General features: G+C 40.5%; 2 protein-coding genes across 4 annotated transcripts; one reads left to right on the forward strand and one right to left on the reverse strand.

Moving 5' to 3' along the window:
* Window positions 1–84: 84 nt before the first annotated feature.
* dnajc7 (DnaJ (Hsp40) homolog, subfamily C, member 7) lies at window positions 85–11,433 on the reverse strand. Of its 2 annotated transcripts, none has more exons than XM_080776338.1 (14): window positions 11,353–11,433; window positions 9,099–9,187; window positions 8,885–9,009; window positions 7,503–7,616; window positions 4,642–4,716; window positions 4,414–4,532; window positions 3,811–3,964; window positions 3,400–3,564; window positions 2,885–2,976; window positions 2,657–2,730; window positions 2,328–2,474; window positions 2,058–2,210; window positions 1,812–1,883; window positions 85–1,692 (listed from the first exon to the last, which is right to left on the reverse strand). In XM_080776338.1, the coding sequence occupies exons 1-14, from the start codon at window positions 11,427–11,429 to the stop codon at window positions 1,655–1,657; spliced, it is 1,494 nt and encodes a 497-aa protein (XP_080632464.1). In that variant the 5' UTR covers window positions 11,430–11,433; the 3' UTR covers window positions 85–1,654. The 2 variants fall into 2 exon arrangements, with proteins under 2 accessions (XP_080632464.1, XP_080632463.1); XM_080776337.1 differs by having other exon boundaries at window positions 1,812–1,886.
* A 24-nt stretch (window positions 11,434–11,457) lies between these two features.
* nkiras2 (NFKB inhibitor interacting Ras-like 2) lies at window positions 11,458–18,077 on the forward strand. 2 transcript variants are annotated; one of them, XM_080776340.1, is made up of 4 exons: window positions 11,458–11,479; window positions 13,302–13,425; window positions 14,421–14,662; window positions 15,664–18,077. In XM_080776340.1, the coding sequence occupies exons 2-4, from the start codon at window positions 13,332–13,334 to the stop codon at window positions 15,904–15,906; spliced, it is 579 nt and encodes a 192-aa protein (XP_080632466.1). In that variant the 5' UTR covers window positions 11,458–11,479; window positions 13,302–13,331; the 3' UTR covers window positions 15,907–18,077. The 2 variants fall into 2 exon arrangements, with proteins under 2 accessions (XP_080632466.1, XP_080632465.1); XM_080776339.1 differs by lacking the exon at window positions 11,458–11,479 and adding an exon at window positions 12,870–12,896.
* The last annotated feature ends 723 nt before the right edge of the window (window positions 18,078–18,800 follow it).

The following is an 18,800-nucleotide window of genomic DNA, read 5'->3' on the forward strand; positions in this document are numbered from 1 at the left end:
AGAGTGCAGAGCTGCCGTCATGTTATTGCAATTATTCACATGTATTTGGTAGTCAAATTTACACTAAAATAATTTAGGGGAAACGCATATGAGGCAAACTTTATTTACATGGCTAATAACTTTCCATAGTGACAGGAGGACTGTTTCACCCAGAGAGCAAAACCTATGAGCAAAGATGAGGACGCTTTTCATTTTTGTCAAAGTGCACCAAGCTAAAATCTCGTAAACTCATTATACAGAAGAGATTGCACATTAAGTCCTAAATAATACTGAGCTCAAATATTTGAATGAGACCTTCAACAATCATCCCAAGAGGCCAGAGGACCTGTAGTAGTCCGGTAAAAAATAAAACAAAATCAACATTCTACATAAAAACTGTCGAGAGATGGGGAGTGACACGCAGCAAAGGCTGCCAGGATCAGGACTCAAATCAGCGACGGGCTATCAGGCTACATTGAGGCTAGGTGTTCACAGGTGTCCCTCAGGGCTTTATCCTTTTATACTAGGCAACCTCAAATATTGTGTACATCACATTTCTTCACCAAAAATAGCCAAATGGGGGCAGTAGGGTTTAAGTGGTTAAGACAGCATATCATTATTTTGATACAGAACAAGCAGAAACAACTTTTCCTGAGTTTGCGCCAGAGGGATGCTATTGGTGACCCTTTAAAAACAAAACAGAACAGCATCCTTATCTTACACTGATGGTTTTATCAGACAGAACATTTACAATAAATATACATGAAAATAAAATAAAAACATAAGTCATCAACACTTTACATTCCAGTAAAATGTACAATGCAGCACCCGGTGAATGGCAATAAACATAAAATTGGTGGTGAGGAAGTAAATGGGAAAAAAGGAGGCGACAGTGCTAGCAGGAGCAGCCAGTGCAGCCATTTCAATTGTCATATTCCTACTGTGCTTAGGCTGTGCTTTATGCATACTGCAAGTCTGGGCTCCAGCTGTTGTGAACGCAAAGAAATGCTTTACTTGAACTGTTCCTGTTGGATTATAACAAGGAGACAGCTTTAAGTATTCATCCATAGCAGCAAATTGTATTTTTTTTTGCAAGTACTTAAAAAAAGGGGGATCATGTCATGTGTTCCTCAGCAGATAAAATTCACATTGCTAGGTTGACTGGGTGTCATTGTCTTCGCTGGGGAAGATATCACCTTTCCTGCTGGGAATGCCTCCTTTGCACTACAGTAGGTCAAGGATAATAGCTTGCACAGTGCTCAGTTGTTTCTTATGAAGCATTCCCCTTGGGGTGTCATATCCTGTTCCTGCATGGATCCCAAAAGCTCTAAGCATTTAGAGCTACACAATTACACCCATTTAAAAATGTTGCATGACTTGGGAAACAATGTATTTTTACATAATCAGTGTTGCTTGCTATTACTGACTTTCAAGTTTGCTTCACTCTAGAGATTCAACCACTTCAAAAACCAGTAACATCATTGTCAACTCGAGGATGGGCCTTCTCGGTATTGGTGTTATACTGGTGTTACCTCTTTTGCTGCATGTCATTGGATAGCATTCAGTCAATGGCATAGACAAGAATCTGACTCGCAAACAGTCAGATATGATAAATAAGGTTGGGTTGAGGGTTTGATACTGTCTGAATAGAGTCTTGGTGGTTCATATTGTCCAATTAACCAAACTGGAAGAAGAAATTTCCTGGTCCTGATGCTGAAATAAAAACAAAACATAAAAAATAAGTTAATAATGTGAAATATATACTGCAAAATCTGAATAGTGTAATAAAATGTAGAAAAGTACTGTTTTCCAACAGCTTTTTATATACATACATGGATTGCCTTCAAAACTAAAACCACCAGGGCCACCGAAGAATGCCTTGAAAATGTTGTTGGCATCAAAATCTGCTGAAGGCACAACACACCATCAAATTACAGAAAGTGCCTCAACAGAAAAAACTGCAACTTATCAGTAATAGAATGATTACTATACTAGAACAATGATCTGCAAAACCGGCGCACTGCGCAACAATCTATGAATTATGTTTAAGATAGACTTCCGGTTCCCCAGCTACTGACCTCCCATGTTCACGCCCTCTTCCTCCAAATCCTGACCGCTGTCATAGCGGGACTTTTTCTTTGGGTCTGAAAGCACAGTGAAAGCTTCGCCCACCTCCTTAAACTTCTTCTCCTCTTCCTTCTGCACCTCAGTGCTGGCCCCGCTGTGACGGTCTACAAAAAAAAGGGAGGAACTCGCTCAGTTCATGCCATGCCATCTCCCTGTAGATATTATACAGTGTGTGTGTGTGTGTGTGTGTGTGTGTGTGTAATATAGTTCATGTCATGGACCTGGATGGTGCATGAGGGCCCGTTTGCGGTACGCCTTCTTGATCTCATCCTCCGTAGCGTGCTTGTCCACCCCGAGCACCTTATAGTAATCTTTCCGCTTGCTTTTCTTCAACTCCAGCTGGGCATTTTTCAGGAGGTGCTTGTGTTCTATGGATTTGAGAAAGCGAGAAGAGCAGTCAAATTTAATTAAACTGGCAGCAGGTGTCACAGACATTAAGCCATGTTAAATAATAGCAATGAAACGTAGGTGTGGGAGGTTATACAGAGCTAACGAGTGAGGGAAAGAAACAGCTGAGCAGCTGTGTCATACAGGGAAAAGACTGACTCACCTTTTGTCTTCTCCGTCTGATAAACCTTTTCATAGTCCCGGACTGCTTCTTCATACTGTTCTGTGTCCAGGTAGCTGTAAAAGCACACAAATAACATGCAAGTTCATTGTTACTTCACTTATTAGTATTGATTGAATCATAACACAGAAACAAGGTACAGCCAACACACTGCCTCTGTTGGAAATCTAAACAAAACAAACATTGATTGCAGAGTGATCTTGGACATACCATTGCGCTCTCCGTAAGTAGGCCTTGATATAGGTCTCGTCCAGTTTGATTGCCTTTGTGCAGTCTTCGATGGCCTGATCTAGTTTTTTCAGCTTTCAAAGATGAAAAAAGAGGAAGAGTGGTCATTCAAGGACAAAAGAGAGGGAGTGGAGATAGTGACCTAGTTCTGTTTGGTTATATAGAGGAATGTGATGTTCAATTGGTGAAGACAACTCAGCTAAAAGACATACTTAAGGTAACAAGGCCAGAGTGGGCTCTCTGGCTGGCTTTGTAAACATTTGAAACAGAATGGGACCCCGACGAAGGCTTTTACAGGCAAAACGCGTAGGTCTTTGTTTTAATGCCGTTTGCAGAGCTTATGCCGTTTCAATAAAGGCTTTTTACTTGACTGTAACAGAGTGCCTCTTTTTGTTTTACCATTTGAAATAGAATATCTGGTGGTCTTTCAGTACATTTTCACAGCAGTTGAAAAAGAAAAAGGATATACAGTATGTATGCATTTTATTTTGGCTTACCTTTGACCCCACGGTACCCCGATTACAGAACAGCTTGGCATTTGTCTTAATATTGTTGGGGTCTATTGTCAGAGCCTCAGTGTACAGATCATAGGCCAAGTCGTAGTTACCCTCCTTGAAAGCCTTGTTCCCTTCTTCCTTCTTGGCTCTGAGAGCTTTAGCATTCTGGAAGGACAAGACACAGCCTTAAAATCCACTAACTTATCAGTGAGGCAGCATCGAGACAAAATGGATTAGAGAAACTCATGAGACATTTAAAATCTGAGGCCCGCTTCCCTACATGGAAACATAATAAAACCCAACTTTTTAGTGTATAAGTTTGCCAATTAAGCAAAACTAGGAAACATTGTTGCATGCACTTCATAGCATCTCATACCTTCATAGTACATCTCATAGTAAGCAGTGACTCACTCTGCATGCAAGCCGAGCCTTCTCGTGGTCGGGAGTCATTCGCAGGGCCTGGACAAAGAACTGGACAGCTTTGTCGATGCAGTCTTCATAGTACAGGCAAAGGCCACGCACATACAGGGCATCCCCGTTTGTGGCATCCATTCGCAGAATATCACTTATAGGGAACAAAACAACATGTTAATGTAAAAATTAAGCGTTTTCAAATTCTATGAGTAGTCTTGACTATCATGTTTAGATTCTTGTCTATGACTACTACTCACTGTATACTTGAAATTTCTGATGAGACCATTTTCAAACATTCTGTAGTTTGTTTGGTCTTCAAGGAAGTCAATGTTTTCCATTCATTCATTTATTCAGTAAGGGTGGAAGCATTTTAATGACTTTGGATAAAATGTATATAAATGTAATGGTGGTAATCAACCACAACTACAAAAAAGCATGGATCAATTGCCAATCGTTTAGAAAATAATGTTTAGAGTGGCATGGATGACGGATGACATTTAAAATGATAGACACAATTGACGATTCCCTGTACCCCGACTACACAGAGACACATTCCTAGCATCTCCAATTGACATGGCAATCAATTACTTAATTATCTACCTGGCTACGGTCTGGGCCTCAGGATAACGCCCCAGCAAGGCTAGGCACTCTGCTTTCAGAACCTTGAACCTGTGACAGGCTGAAGCAGTCTCCAAGGCACGGTCCATGCAGAAGACAACCTGTGATCGCACAGAAACACAGTCACAACTGAACACCAGGAACAGAGAATTTTGATATTCCACAGATGCAACTTACTTAGATATGTGTTCAATCAAACCAATAGCATACCATTCTAAAGTCACGCTTTTCAAATCCTATCTCCGCCATTTTCTCAAACTCTAGGATGGATTCAGCATTCTTTACCTGAGAAGAGAATTTTGAGGATTCAGTGACAATGTAAAAGACCTTTAATTTCACCAGTCAATTATTGTTTTATGGTGCCATGTTCTTTGCTTCCTGACTACGTTGTTTTTCTTGAGAAGTGACACCCCTGCATGATGGAGTAGATAAATTACACTTTATGAAACTATGGACAAATACAGGAACAGCGCAGGAATGTGTACCTGTGTTATAGTGGTTGAAAGAAGAACTGTGCTAGTACACAGGTAAAGTTAGGTGGTGCACACATATCTGAACATGCAAGTGATGCGTTCGCTTGTGGTTAAGTCACGCTTACAATGTTATGCTTACAAGAGCCCCTTCTCTGCTGTCATGGATTATTTAGTTTGAAGTAAAACTAGAACTAAACTTGGGCAGCAGTGGCTCAGGGAGTAGGCTCTCCCAGAGTTAGTGTCGATACTGAACCCCTAATTGCTCCTGATGAGCAGGTTGGTGCCTTGCATGGTGTGTGAGAATGGGTGAATATAATGCACAATCATTGTAAAGCGCATAATGGATAAAGGCGCTATATAACTGCTTTTCTTTTTTTGTCTATTTTATTTATGATACTGTCTGACAAAGAAACAAGACAGGTGGAGGAGAGAGAGGGGATGACATGCACCAAAGACCAAAGAGCTAATGTTGGGCTGGATTTGAGCCTGGGCCACCTGCGGGGGGGGGGGGGGGGGGGGGGTCTGTGGCCTCATTTAATAATAATAATAATAATAATAATAATGAATTTTATTTGTATTGCACTTTTCATTCACAGGGAATCCCAGAGTGCTACATGGTTAAAAAGGGGTCATCCCTATGTTCCCCAGGTTCTATGTTTCCCATTTACCTTAGGGTTTAGGGTTAGCGTTAGGTTTCTGGTTTAAGGACTTCAGTGTTTTGTACTATACAATTATATGTATAGAACAAAGAATGTTTGTTTTTGCCATCTTTGTTGAAGAGTCTGAGCAATTATGTTTTAGTTTATTTTATGCCAGTGTTAATTTTTAGTTGGCTAAGACCCAGTGTTAATTTTTAGTTGGCTAAGACTAGATAGTTGATCAATGGATTGTTCAAAGACTGAGCTTAAATCATAATTTGCTACTAAAACTAACACTAAAAAGACTAAGTTGCTAAAATACTTTTAGTCTTACTAGAACTACTAAACTTACTAGGTTAGGTTTCTGGTTAGGTTTAGTTTTATTCCAAGTGGGGAACAAAGAACCTTTTTTGCATGGTGGGGAACATAGAACCTGGGGAACATAGGTACACTCCCGTTAAAAACATAATACCGGTAATCAATCATTTATGTGGCATGCACTCTTACTAGGTAACTGGAGCAACCAGTCCAGTGGGCAGACTGAGCAGTGGGCACCCCAAATAATTACTAATAATTATTGATTGTTCCGTTATCCGTCCTCTGAAAAGATGTGGTTTACAGATGTTAGTGATAACCACTTCATGTATTGGAAACCATGAAGGTCAATAAAATGTTTTTTAAACAAGGTAACTTTTACCCCTCCTCGACAATGTGTATGTCATGACTAGTCTTTGCTTGCTTGGCAGTTCCGTAATTATGCCAATAACCAAATTACCCACACTTGTAGTCTTGTTGTCACTGGTGACCCTTACTGGTTGGTCCCAGTGATGGTAGTCTCGCGTAGCCAGACTTTCAGAGATCTCTGCCTACTGATAAGTCTGGTGAGGTTCTAATTCTGTGTGGGACAGAGGTGGGTGGTAACAATTTTTAGAAATTGCAGAACCAATGCAAAGGACAGGGGATTTCCTAAACAGGGCAGAGGCATTCAGTCGGTGTGGTAGCGGCGGTAAATTAGCATACATTCAGGACAATACATAAATATACAAATACAATAAAACACCCAGCAAAGTACTAGTAAAATAATTCTACGTTTTAAAAGCTATTTAAAAGAAAGCAGAGTCTCTCTCCACACCACGAAACACACATAATGTGTTTGTGTGTGTGTGCATGCGTGTATGTGACTGTCCATTATCATCGCTCAGTCCAGTTCAACTGCCTTTGTGTGCGCTCTCCGGGGGCACTGGCAAGCAAGTCCAGGTGAGGTGAATCAGGTATTGGGGGGTCTGTGCTTGTTAAGGACCCTAATGGCAGAGGGGATGAAACTGGCACTGCCCTTTGCCTTCTTGAATTTAGATGCAGCGTATCTCCTACCCGAGGGCAGGACCTTGAAGCAGGTGCTGAGGTTATGATGTAAATGAGTGTTCTAAAAGAAACAGTGGACGTGGCATTGTCACACACCAGTCACTTTCACTGGCCATCCAATCACATGCAATGAATGTAGGTGTATCCAGACCATTGGTGGAGAATGGAGATAGGTGGAGAATACACTACAGTGATGGTATTTCAACTGCCAGTGAGGAGATTCACTGAGAGGACATAGCGCATGCAGAGTACGCCCTATCTGTTACAGCTCAACTGCTGACAGGTGCCCTTGACCAACATATAGGAGTCGCTAATGCAGCAACAAGGACTGACCTTCCCGCCCAGCTTTCTTCCCATGAGCACGGCCAATTGTGCTTGCATGGAAGTCGAGCGCACCGGAGGGTTGAAACCCGTAGTCTCCATTGTGGTGTGGCAGCACATGAACCCATGATTCGTTCCTTTTTACAACATGAAACTGTCTTTCACCACAAATTAACTGTGACCTCAGATCATCTCTAAATTGCAGGAGCAGACTCTTGCACTCTGTTTGCTGCCATCTGTCCAAGGCAGAGATACTACTCTGCTGCGGCTGACTCACCTCCTGCTGAGCCTGGCTGTTGTCTGGCTCCATCTCCAGAACCCTCTGGAAACAGCGGCTGGCAGCCATTGCATTGCCGAGGGTCTGGTGGCACTTACCCTCTCGTAAATGACCCTAGGGGAATGTTATTTCCCCAGAAAATAAATAATTATTATACAGTATATATGTTTCAATGAAAGCAGGTGTGGGTGTGTGTGTGTGTGTGTGTGTGTGTATATATAAAATGAATATAATAATAATAATAAAACTTTATTTGTATAGCACCTTTCATGACATGAAATGCAGCTCAAAGTGCTTTACAGAGCAATGGAGAAACAAAAGAAAAGAAAAGCAAGGCATAAACATTAAAAAATGCAGTAATGCAATACAGTGAATAACAAAAAGTTACACACACAAATTATACACAGACACACACACACACACACACACACACACACACAGGTCACGTACTGTATGTATACACTGTATATCATGGTAGCTCTGCTCTATAGATATAGCGGATATATATAGATCCTGAATCTTTAATGCCATTGCCTTGTATATGCATTAATTACTTCCGGCCCGTGCACCTGGTGCCCGCCACAGTTGTCGCTCCACATGCTAAGTCCCTGGGTTGTCCCAGGGGTGTGCGTCGCTTTTCAATACTGCCAGGGGCGGGCGGTCCTTGGACCTCGGGACTGCAATGGCAGCCAATGTGTTTTAATGACCCAAATACCCCATATCCCACTAGGCCTTACACATTCAAAATATACCGGCTGTTGGGTTTTTTTTCTCTTTTTCCCATTTAGAGTATGAATTTATTTAGCAGTACAGTACTAGTCAATTGACTGTACACTAAGATCAGCCTCCACCACTCTGCAGGTCTCTAAGTCTTGCAAACAGCACAGCTCCACCATTGACTTGAACGGATAGATCATTTTGAAAACTGCACTGAAACTGCAGATTTCAGCTTGGGGAAAGGGATGACAAATGCACCCTCCAACAGCTCTCTGCACATGTAGAAGAGGAAATGATAAACAATGAGTTAAATGCTGTTCTTCCTAGTTCAACACCCCACTGAACAGGCGCCAAGACCAACCTATGTGTATTTTATACATATTGTTATGAGGTGACAGTACTTAATTAGACCCCTTGGTATGGTTGTTATTATGTGCAATGATGTCTTCCCTTTACATTTAGGGTTTCTTCCTGGAGGATGAAACCTTGACAGTCAAATGTGCCAATGTCCCCTAACCCCTCGGCCTTTATCATACAACAGCTGTGGGTGCGGCTTCAGTTCAGGTGGATCACCACCCATCACCATCCACCAGGCAAACCACTAGGCATAATTAATAAACTGGTGGGCTTGTCCACATAAAAACTAAAAAAATTCCACAACCTACCTTCACGAAAGTCTCGTCTAACCGCACTGCTTGCTGGGAGTCCTCCAGAGCCTCTCTGTACCGATACAGCATCATTAGAGTGGCTGCGCGGTTTCCATAGTAGCTTGCATTCTTGGGGCTCATGTCTGTAAGGAAAATCAACAACTTAAACACCCACTAATTGTAACTAACATCAATCATGGGATGATTAATTTAAAACGAATGAAAACATTACCTATGGCCTTGGTATAGTAATCGAATGCTTCAGAGTAATTCTTCTTGACATAATAGACATTGCCTTCTTCTTTGAAGCCCTCTGCTTCCCTGAATAAAAGGGGAGTAGAGAAATACAAATTAGTGAATTAAGTCTAAATAGATTTGAGCAGAACTGGACAGTTCTGGAGTTTATGCTATACATAAAGAAGAACACAGTTGTTACACACAGCCTGTTCTCATGGGGAAATGTACAATGGATAGTTGGATACTACGGTAAGTATGTCTTATGTCTTGTCATAAACATAATATTCACAAAATATTCTCATTTATTACTCAACATTTATTCATGACATTATACGTTTACTTTATACCCATGTGTGTTTTTTTACACTGATATAAAATTAAAAACAAGGATACAATATCTCTGTTCAATGTTGAGTTGTAGTTATAAAGTCAATAACAAATTCAAACATTTCATGATTTACATTGTTCTAATGTGATAGTGTTCTTTAATAACTAGTTACTTTTCCCCATCACGCCAGCTGGTGTATAGGGCAGCAAGTTCTATAGAGCGTCGCAGTCCCACCCCCTCGAGAGACCCGGAAAATAATTCCCCGTTCATTTTCCTCATAGACTTTTCACAAAGTATTTATTTAAAGATGTTTACGCTGTGGTCAAAGCCAACTCGAGTTGTGACACAATAAACACAATGTTTTGGGCCAAACAAAGAATTAGAAAGAAGAAAAAAACGACAGGTTACAACACTTTTTTGTTGTTTTTATTCTTTGTAATTATTAGTTTGATCCAAAATATTGTGTTTGTTGTCATGATTTGTCACAACTTGAGTTGGCTTTGTACGACGCTTATAAAAGGTGAAATGTCTATGGGATAAATGCATTAGGAATTATTTCCTGGGCCTGGCGTCATCATGAAAGGGGGCGGGACTGCGACGCTCTATAAGTAGTAATAACCATGTTACAATTGTACGTTCACAATGACACCCTGCTGACCAGGGACAGCCATGTCATGATGTGTCAAATATGCATACAAAGTGTTATATAAAGTGTAATTGTGTGTTGCTCCAGATTTACAATCATGTAACACAGACACTGGTAAAACATGGTGTTATATTGCACAAACAAACACCACCAGCAATGAGCATGCATGTATTTAGGAAACCGAAAAGATATAGTATATGTGGGAGGGGGGTCTTCTAGTTCTTAAGCAGTATGCAACCAATCTACCATGCAGCTAAACATAGCCCAGCCAGGAGCCAAACCAGCAGCCCAGATGAGGAGGGTAGGTTCCCAACCAAGAACACGTGGGGTATTTTATGCCAGGCAAAAAAGGAGAAAGGGAGGGGGAGAGAGGAATGACACCATCATGTGGGAAACAGCTTTTCTTGGAAGCCTGTTTCACCTCATGATGATGACCACTGACTGGCTTCCTTCAAAACAGGCCTGGAAATCCATCTTCTTTTAGGAGGCCAAAGGGAGAGGTAAATCTCGCTTCTCCATTAGAAAGGTAATGGCATTCACCCCCCCCCCTCCCCCAGCCCGTAGTTTTTCTACTGTTTTATTTTTGGTGATGATATTCTATCAGTATTAATTTTGTATGCTATGTTGATGAATTGAATACAAAGGACGCATTTTTAGCACAAATGTATGACTGTACGTCCCATGGTTGTTTACATTTCTGTCTAACCAAATGATATAGGACTGATAGAAAAGCAGTCGCACAGAAACTGTATAAACTAGCTGAATTTGAATTATTATAATTGTTTAAAACAAACGCAACAGCCGAACAACAATTAATTGTAAACTATAAGTAACCCGAGGCAGGTCGTTGCGGCTGGCAGGCAGAAGCACACCGTCTGCTCCTTCCAGCAGGACAGTCACAGTAACATACATTAGCACCTTTCGGGACCCATGGTTACTGAATTTCGGACGTCTGTATGGGACCCTTGGCTACCTTTTCGTCTTAGAGTATGCTTTTCGTACAGAAAAGGTAACCAGGGGTCCCGAAAAAGGGGCTATACGACCGCTCCTTCCAGCAGGACACTGTCACACAGCAGCAAAGTGGAGGGGACAGGGGGGCTCGACGGATAGCGCAATGGGTTGCTAAAGAGAAGCTAACAGTTTGTGCTCTTTGTGCGACAAGAACATTCACCCTGACAGGACCCTTTAGACGCGATGACAACAACGGGCGGTCGGTGTCAGGGCTTCGTCTGACCGACCTTGATATACGATGCAACTTGTTGCTCTTCCTCCTACCTCTCCAGCTCCTCGTCACTGAGGAGGATCTCCATGTCTGGGTCCATGATCAGATCATCACAGTCCTCCGTCGCCATTTTGCCGATGATACAGAGGAGGTGGGCGGGGCCACAATTGTCACACAGGCGTAAGACCACGCCCCCTGAACGTCCGCAGCGGTTACGTAATGTTCGGTATTGCCATGTCCGCTTATTGTAAGCTACTTTGGCCTTCTCTTTTCTTTGATTGATTGATTGATTGATTACTTTATTGGCATAAATGTAATCAGTACCGCGTACACTTCAAACAGAAATGTAATCAGTACGGGTCAAACTCATCAGGCCTGTTTTAAAGGACTATTTGTATTTTTTGAGGGAGGGAGTCAGGGCATTTAATACACACTTGGGTGGCAGTGCTATATAGGTCTGCGGGCATAGAGGGCATTTACATTTTTAAATGTCAGTCCCAATTTCAATTGCTTAACTCTGTTTTCGGAGCCACCCCTAGAGTCTAGGGGTGGCTCCGGGTAGAAAACAGAGTCCAAAAGATGGGTCATAGGCCCCAGACCGAGGAGTAGTCGAATTAGTTTGTTTTGGGAGGTTTGTAGCTTGGTCTTTAGTGTCAACTGTCATAGAGATGTTTGAGAACCAAGAGGTGCAAGCATAGTCAAAGTAGGGCTGAATTAGGGCTTCCGCTAGAGTCTTGAGAGCACCTTTGTTGACAAACGAGGAAATTCTGCCCAGAAATCTTGTTCTTTGGTTTACTTTTTTGATTACCCAACCCTGCAGGCTCCAACGATGCTTTTGGGCAACATTTATATTTGATATTTTATCAAAAACATTTATTTTCAAGACCAACGCATGGCATTGGTCTTGAAAATAAATGTTTTTGATAAAATAAAATATAATATATTTGCATATAAATACCCCCCACAGAAATTCACACAACTTGGACTCTAACCTTTGACCTTTAACCGTGAAAAAAGTAAGTAAAATGCCAGTAATATACATATATTTTGTGATCATTAGAATGTCTAGAACATTTATTATTGTGAAAGGTATCCCCCAAATGTAAATTATTAATTTATTATTATTATTTTAATAATTATTATAAATGTGCATAACATTTGCATGACACTTTTTTAAAACATATTTTCCTCTGCGAAGTACTAGTAGTACAAAGTAGTACTTGTACTACTTGTACTGTACTTCCCTGTGCTTGTCCTTGAAAACTGTTATCAATCAATCCATCAATCAATCAATCAATCAATCAATCAATCAATCAATCAATCAATCAATCAATTCCTTAAGGCTGATGACCCCCCTTGGGCCCCCTCAACTCTCACTATAACTAGACACTTTACCTCCTCCCACCTCTCTCTCTCTCTCTCTCTGTTTAAAAGTACAGGAAAAATCTCAAATTACAGGTGAAAATATAGTACAGGACAGGTCTCTCTCTCTCTCTAGATTCTGGTTGCTGGTTGCTTGTTTCTCTCGCAAACCTGGCAACACTGGTAATCTCTTTTATGTAAACAGGAAGTAACTCACAATTCAACTCAAAGTCAGGTGAGATGCTAAAGCGTTTGAGCTATTTTTCCACGATTTTAAAACGTTCATGTAGCGAGTAATCGACAACGTTATAGTGGTTATCTGCGCGTGCAAGGTGTTCTAATTGTTTGATTCCCGTTGATTGTTCAATTGATTGTTCAGAGAATGATCGTTGAGATATCGTGTTTCTATGGAAGCTAAAGCTAACGCTGTCAGCTGCTGGCCTGCTACTTTGACTAGCCTGCCTGCATGACGTGTAGTTCGAATAAGCAAATAAGCAAATGTTTTGATTGTTACGATTAAGACAACAGAACTAGCCGAAACTAAAGATAGTATAAGTACAGTCCCTGTTGTTTAATTGCATTGCATTGCACCGTTTGCACGAGTGATTTCTTTGTGTAAACGTTACTAAATGTTTTACAGGTTTCCTGACAGAAAGCAAGAATCGTAATCATGGGGAAAAGTTGTAAAGTAGTTGTTTGTGGCCTGTCTGCTGTTGGCAAAACAGCCGTATTGGAACAACTACTGTATGCCAATCATGTTGCAGGTAAGTTGTGTGGCATACATATTCTATGTAGCACAGAATGATGAATATTTCTAAAGTGTAAAAAGAATAGTAGTTCTACAAACTCACAATATGTTGTGCTGCCATGTGTCGTGAGCTTGTAGATCGTCGGTGTGCAACTATGTATAACACAGGCTTAATGGTTCTGGCATGAACAATCTATAACTGTACTGTCTGCACACCAGACATGCTCATACCATCCATCCATTTGTATTATTGATTGAGGTGAGGTCAGTTATGATCAAGTGCAGAAGATGGTAAACTGACATGGAAATGGAACAGTTTTATGTTCGTATGGCTCAGCTTAAAGGGCCACTTCACCCCTTTTGCAACCGGATCATATCGGGAGAAAATAAACACTTTCCTGCGGTGTGTAATGTGTTTTAGATTTTTTTAGTGCCAGTTATGTCATGAACACTGGTCTCACTTCCTTCCTGGACTACATCTTGTCTCAGTAAGACAGCCCTCTCCCTCTCCACAAAGTGGGTTGAGTGCAGCAAAGCATTATGGTCAAACCAGCAGTGAGACCAGTGTCCATGACATCACAGACACTTTGAAATACTAAAATATCTAAAAACACAAATTAACCACACAAAAACCCCAGGAACGTGTTTCTTGCAAAAGGGGTGAAGTGGCCCTTTAAGAAGTGACAGTACCGTGATGAGAGAATGCGTGAATAATATGTTTGGGCAGTTTCTGGTCGTTTGACAATATTATTGAACCTCTCAGTGGGGAATTGAGATTGCACACAAGGAACTCGGTGGTGATCATTCCAGTGGTTAGCAAGATTAGCTCTGGACATACACACACACACACACACACACACACACAGCACTCCGGCTAGCCTCCTACCGTAACCTTGCCGAAACATTGTATATGATTGTATCACTATCAACTGGGTCACAGTATTTTGATTATCTGTCAGTGTGATCATCATGATGATGTGCTTGTTACTTGTAATTTGTGTCATCTGTTAGGCTCTGAGCCCATGGAGACCCTGGAGGACATATACATTGGCTCTATAGAAACCGATCGTGGCACAAGGGAGCAGGTGCGTTTCTACGACACCCGAGGGCTCAGGGATGGGATGGAGTTTCCTCGACATTACTACTCTTTTGCAGATGGCTTTGTGCTTGTCTATAGCATCGATAGTAAAGAGTCCTTCAAGCGAATGGAGTCACTCAAGAAGGACATTGACCGCCAGAGGGACAAGAAAGAGGTGAGGACCATCCCACTTTGTAGTGTTGTTAAACTGAATTAGGAGGTCCACAAAGGATAAAGTGTTCAATATGTTCAAACATATTGTTGTAACTGTGTTGGACATGAATATCTATTGACTCATCTCGTGGATTATAACAGTTTGTGAGTCAGAGCTCGTTCTCTCTCTCGCTCTAGACTTGTCTCTGAAATATAGAGGCACGGAACAGAACAGGATAAACGATTTTACACAGAATCAGTTTACTCGTAGAGTGGAGTATAACATAGTATGTGAATTTGTTTTGTCTGTTTGGTGCCTCTTGAGTGAGCAAAGAATGTCACTGGGGCAATATTCTCTTTCTGGTACTCACTCTAGAATGGGAAGAACGCATTCATAGTTCAATCCAGAGTAATTTCTAAAATAGCAGATATACTGTATTCTACATGCTCATAGTCACAATACATAAAAATTAGGCATGTACAGATGAGACATTTTGGCCGATATCGATATCCTATATAATGAATTGCTGTAATGGCCGATAACCGATATGATCTCATTCTGTATTAAAAATCACACCTATGTGAAGTGACGGGTGCTAGTGATGAAATGGTGATGTGAAACAAACGATGCCAACACAAACATTAAATGCCATTAACAATAAAGAGACAATATGACGTAAATCTTCCCTTCATTGTCAATGGCGTTTTTAAAACAAACATTAAAACCTGTATATAGGAGGGGCTAGCGCCCCTCAAAAATTATAATAATTTAATACAGCAATGCCTCTTTATACCAAAAACTAGGCATGCAGTATGCACCATTATTCACATGTTGGCCTATATCCCAAAATTAACAGCTTGAAAGTATTACTTTTATTTAACAATGTTCCATCTTGTTGACTCTTTTCGTAATCGTAAAAATTATCGTACAATAAAGCTCATGGGCTTAAAGGAGAATTTAACCCATTTCAACACTATGCCCATAAGAAACTGTAAAATGTGTGGTAACATATTTGTTCCCAGGTGACCATCGTGGTGCTGGGTAATAAACTGGACAAGCAAGAGGATCGTCGGGTCGACTCAAACATGGCCCAGAACTGGGCTAAAACTGAGAAGGTTCGCTTGTGGGAAGTATCTGTGGTGGACCGGCGCACACTCATTGAGCCCTTCGTCTACCTGGCCAGCAAAATGACTCAACCACAGAGCAAGTCTACATTCCCCCTCAGTCGCAACAAGAACAAGGGAAGTGGTTCTACAGACAGTTGAGTAACAACAACGGAGGGCCTGGAGGAGCAGAGAGATAGAAGGTGACAGTGGAGGTGTTTTAAGGGAACTGCAGGTTTGCTGAAAGGTCAGTAAGCTTTTGAGAATTGAGGGAAAACGTTTTTATTGAGAGCAAACGAGGCAGGATGATTGTATTCATATTGAACTCCATAAGTATTTAGAAAGTGATGTTTGACATTTTATTTCTTTACTGCTACAATCTGTGAGTTTTATGTCGTCAAAATGTCTAGTAGGGAGACAGACCTGCAACCACTACAAATGTACTCTACCTGATACAGATTGTTTAATATGTTTGAATCATTAAGTTAGGTCCAGGATTGTAGATTTACCATTTCATGAGATAAAAAATAAAAAAGAATCCTGTAGATGTGGCTCTTCTAAATCTACACATTTGGGCAGGGTTTCATCCCAATCAGAGCCCCATTGTCTTACATTTTAAAATTAGATGGTAAGCATGAAACATTATGTGCAAATGGCACATAATGTGCCCTAATGGCAGTGTGCATAAAGCATTTGGTGCCGTGGCCTGTGGTTTGCAAGGTTAGCTCGGTACACACACACACACACACACACACACACACACACACACAGAGACCGACTGTCTGACTTTAATCACAATGACTGTGTCATTCGACATCTAAAGTTATGAAAGTATGGATCTAAAAATATCAAACATGTCAGTCTGTTCATGCTTATGGACCTAACTGTATATAGATTGAATGCAATGTAACTATTCACTACACGTATACCCAATAATGAATCACGTGGAAACATTTAAAGATGACTGATTTTTCCTTTCCTTAATGTTAAAGCCTATGCCAATGCGAATCGTGTGCTGGGTAGAGAGTGTGGGTGCAGTTGAATAAGTTTTGATAAGTGTTATTTGTTAGTGGGGAGATTTGTTACACTACTGGTCCTCTTGGTTTCAATGTGGAATGTTACTGTGAATGACTGGCATTCCTAAAATCTTTAGAAAGTTCATTCCAGTCTTGTTATATTCCAACAGATTTTCCAGAAACACTTTGTAGTTTGCCTTGTAGTTTGTTTTTATGCTAAAACAAAAGATTGGTGCTATGAAGGACAAAATGGCATTATTTGTCTAAGTTCATTTACAGGCTCAGGTGTGATTCTACTTATTATTTTGAAGTTAATGTATAAAGCTTTTGCGCACAGCATATAAGATGAGAAAATTTGTCACAGACTTCTGTAGATTGATAAACGTTCCCCAGTTAAAGCTATGATACATTTTAGTGTGTTTTCTTTCTCTCTTTCAATCATTTTATATTTATTTTTGTCCACAAACTGATACACTACTCGCATATATACAGACATTTTAGTGTTCTAATCTGTCAAAAAAGAACTTCAGAATTATTGTTAAATGGCTACTGAGGTCTAATCAGGGTGCAGTATCAGGTTAAATGTTTAATCTAAAACTATGCATGTAACATGTTTATGTGACTGTTCATGGATCATGAAGCTGTTAATGTCCTCTTTAAGTGTACTTGCCTGATACCTGTTTGCATGTATTGTAAATAAGTTATTTTCTTCTGTGTCTCGCTGGTAGTGGTGGTTGTTATTTCATAGAGTAAGTACATTCTGGTACAGTAACAGTTTCATCGTGGGACATTCTCCTGCATCCATGATTGCTGAGCAAGGTTATAATGGTTTTGGGATTTTTCATTATAGTTTACTTTTAGTTCTGCTAAAGTTTGCTAGTTTTTATTTTTGTGACGACACCTAGTTTTAGTTTAGTTTTTAGTATTTAGTTTTTTTAGACTTTGGGTTATTTGTCAGGTGCAGGATTAAAAGAATGTCACGGTAACAATGAAAACTATATATGGGCATTTTGTCTATAATTTCAGTTAGTTTTAGTTTTGTAAACACAATACCGTTTCAGCCAACAAACAGTTTTTGTTATTTTGTTAGTTTTCGTTAACTATAATAACCTTGTTCAGTCATCACAACAGCATGTCCCTCTGAGCTCAGACATGCAGGTTAAAGAATGATCACTGGTCGAATTGTTTCCGGGCCAGCTGAAACCCTTCTGATGTGCATTCCAAGAGATGGTTGGAGGTGAATCGTTCAGATATGCTTTCAAACATTGACATTCATTTGTGTATTTGAAAAGGCTCAATAAACCGAAGCTCACAGAACTGAACTGTCATTTTTTTTGCAGTTTGTTTCATGGCCAGCAGAGGTCTCTGCTGTTTTGCAACATAACTGTGGATGTCAATGAATCAGCCCACTGGACCAAATTATTATTAATTGAATGTCTCTGAGAAATATTAGTTTAGACTCTGCTTCTAGACCTAACTTCCCTCAAGTTAAACATACAAAAACTAATCTCACACTAATTAAGATGTGTGCAGACTTGCGTGATATTTAGATCTGAAGGACTAATATAAAAAATGTGTTGTACATAAGTCCGCCTCCTGGTGGCCCTCTAAAAGGCAGAATTGAAAATTGAAGGCCAAGGTTTTTCCTTGGCCTCTAGTGAGTGTGCATAATGCATATAAAGTTTTACACAGATTGGTGCAGTTATAGGTGAAGACCCGACTTGGCCTGTTCTAACTGTTAAGTGGCATTTCTTCCTCAGCCTAGCCTACATGTACTGTATGTGTGCACACACTGCACAGTTTCACCATAATCGGACGCTGCGTTCACGATTTACATACAAAGTGTTACACAGATCACCATGAGACTGATTTGAAAATTTTCAAGTGGCATTTCTTCCTATAATTTCACGGAAATTACACGATGTGTTCATGATTTGAGGTATTTTGTTCAAAATGCAGCACTCCTGCAAACTTTGGAATCTTAGCCAATCAGGATGGAGTAAGACAAATCTGAAACACCTCTTCTGTTTGGGGATATAG

This window comes from Protomyctophum bolini (assembly GCF_963924005.1).
Source record: "Protomyctophum bolini genome assembly, chromosome: 11".
Taxonomy (NCBI): Eukaryota; Metazoa; Chordata; class Actinopteri; order Myctophiformes; family Myctophidae; genus Protomyctophum; species Protomyctophum bolini.

Bases quoted from the DNA above. Each gene is read 5' to 3' on its own strand.
- nkiras2 (XM_080776340.1), top strand. From the start codon at position 13,332: ATGGGGAAAAGTTGTAAAGTAGTTGTTTGTGGCCTGTCTGCTGTTGGC. The intron at 13,426-14,420 runs GTAAGTTGTGTG...GTCATCTGTTAG, and splicing joins GTATGCCAATCATGTTGCAG to GCTCTGAGCCCATGGAGACC. The intron at 14,663-15,663 runs GTGAGGACCATC...ATTTGTTCCCAG, and splicing joins GCCAGAGGGACAAGAAAGAG to GTGACCATCGTGGTGCTGGG.
- dnajc7 (XM_080776337.1), bottom strand. From the start codon at position 11,429: ATGGCGACGGAGGACTGTGATGATCTGATCATGGACCCAGACATGGAG. The intron at 4,717-7,502 runs GTGAGTCAGCCG...TTCTCTTCTCAG, and splicing joins ACAGCCAGGCTCAGCAGGAG to GTAAAGAATGCTGAATCCAT. The intron at 2,211-2,327 runs GTCCATGACATG...TTTTTTTTGTAG, and splicing joins GGCCCTCATGCACCATCCAG to ACCGTCACAGCGGGGCCAGC.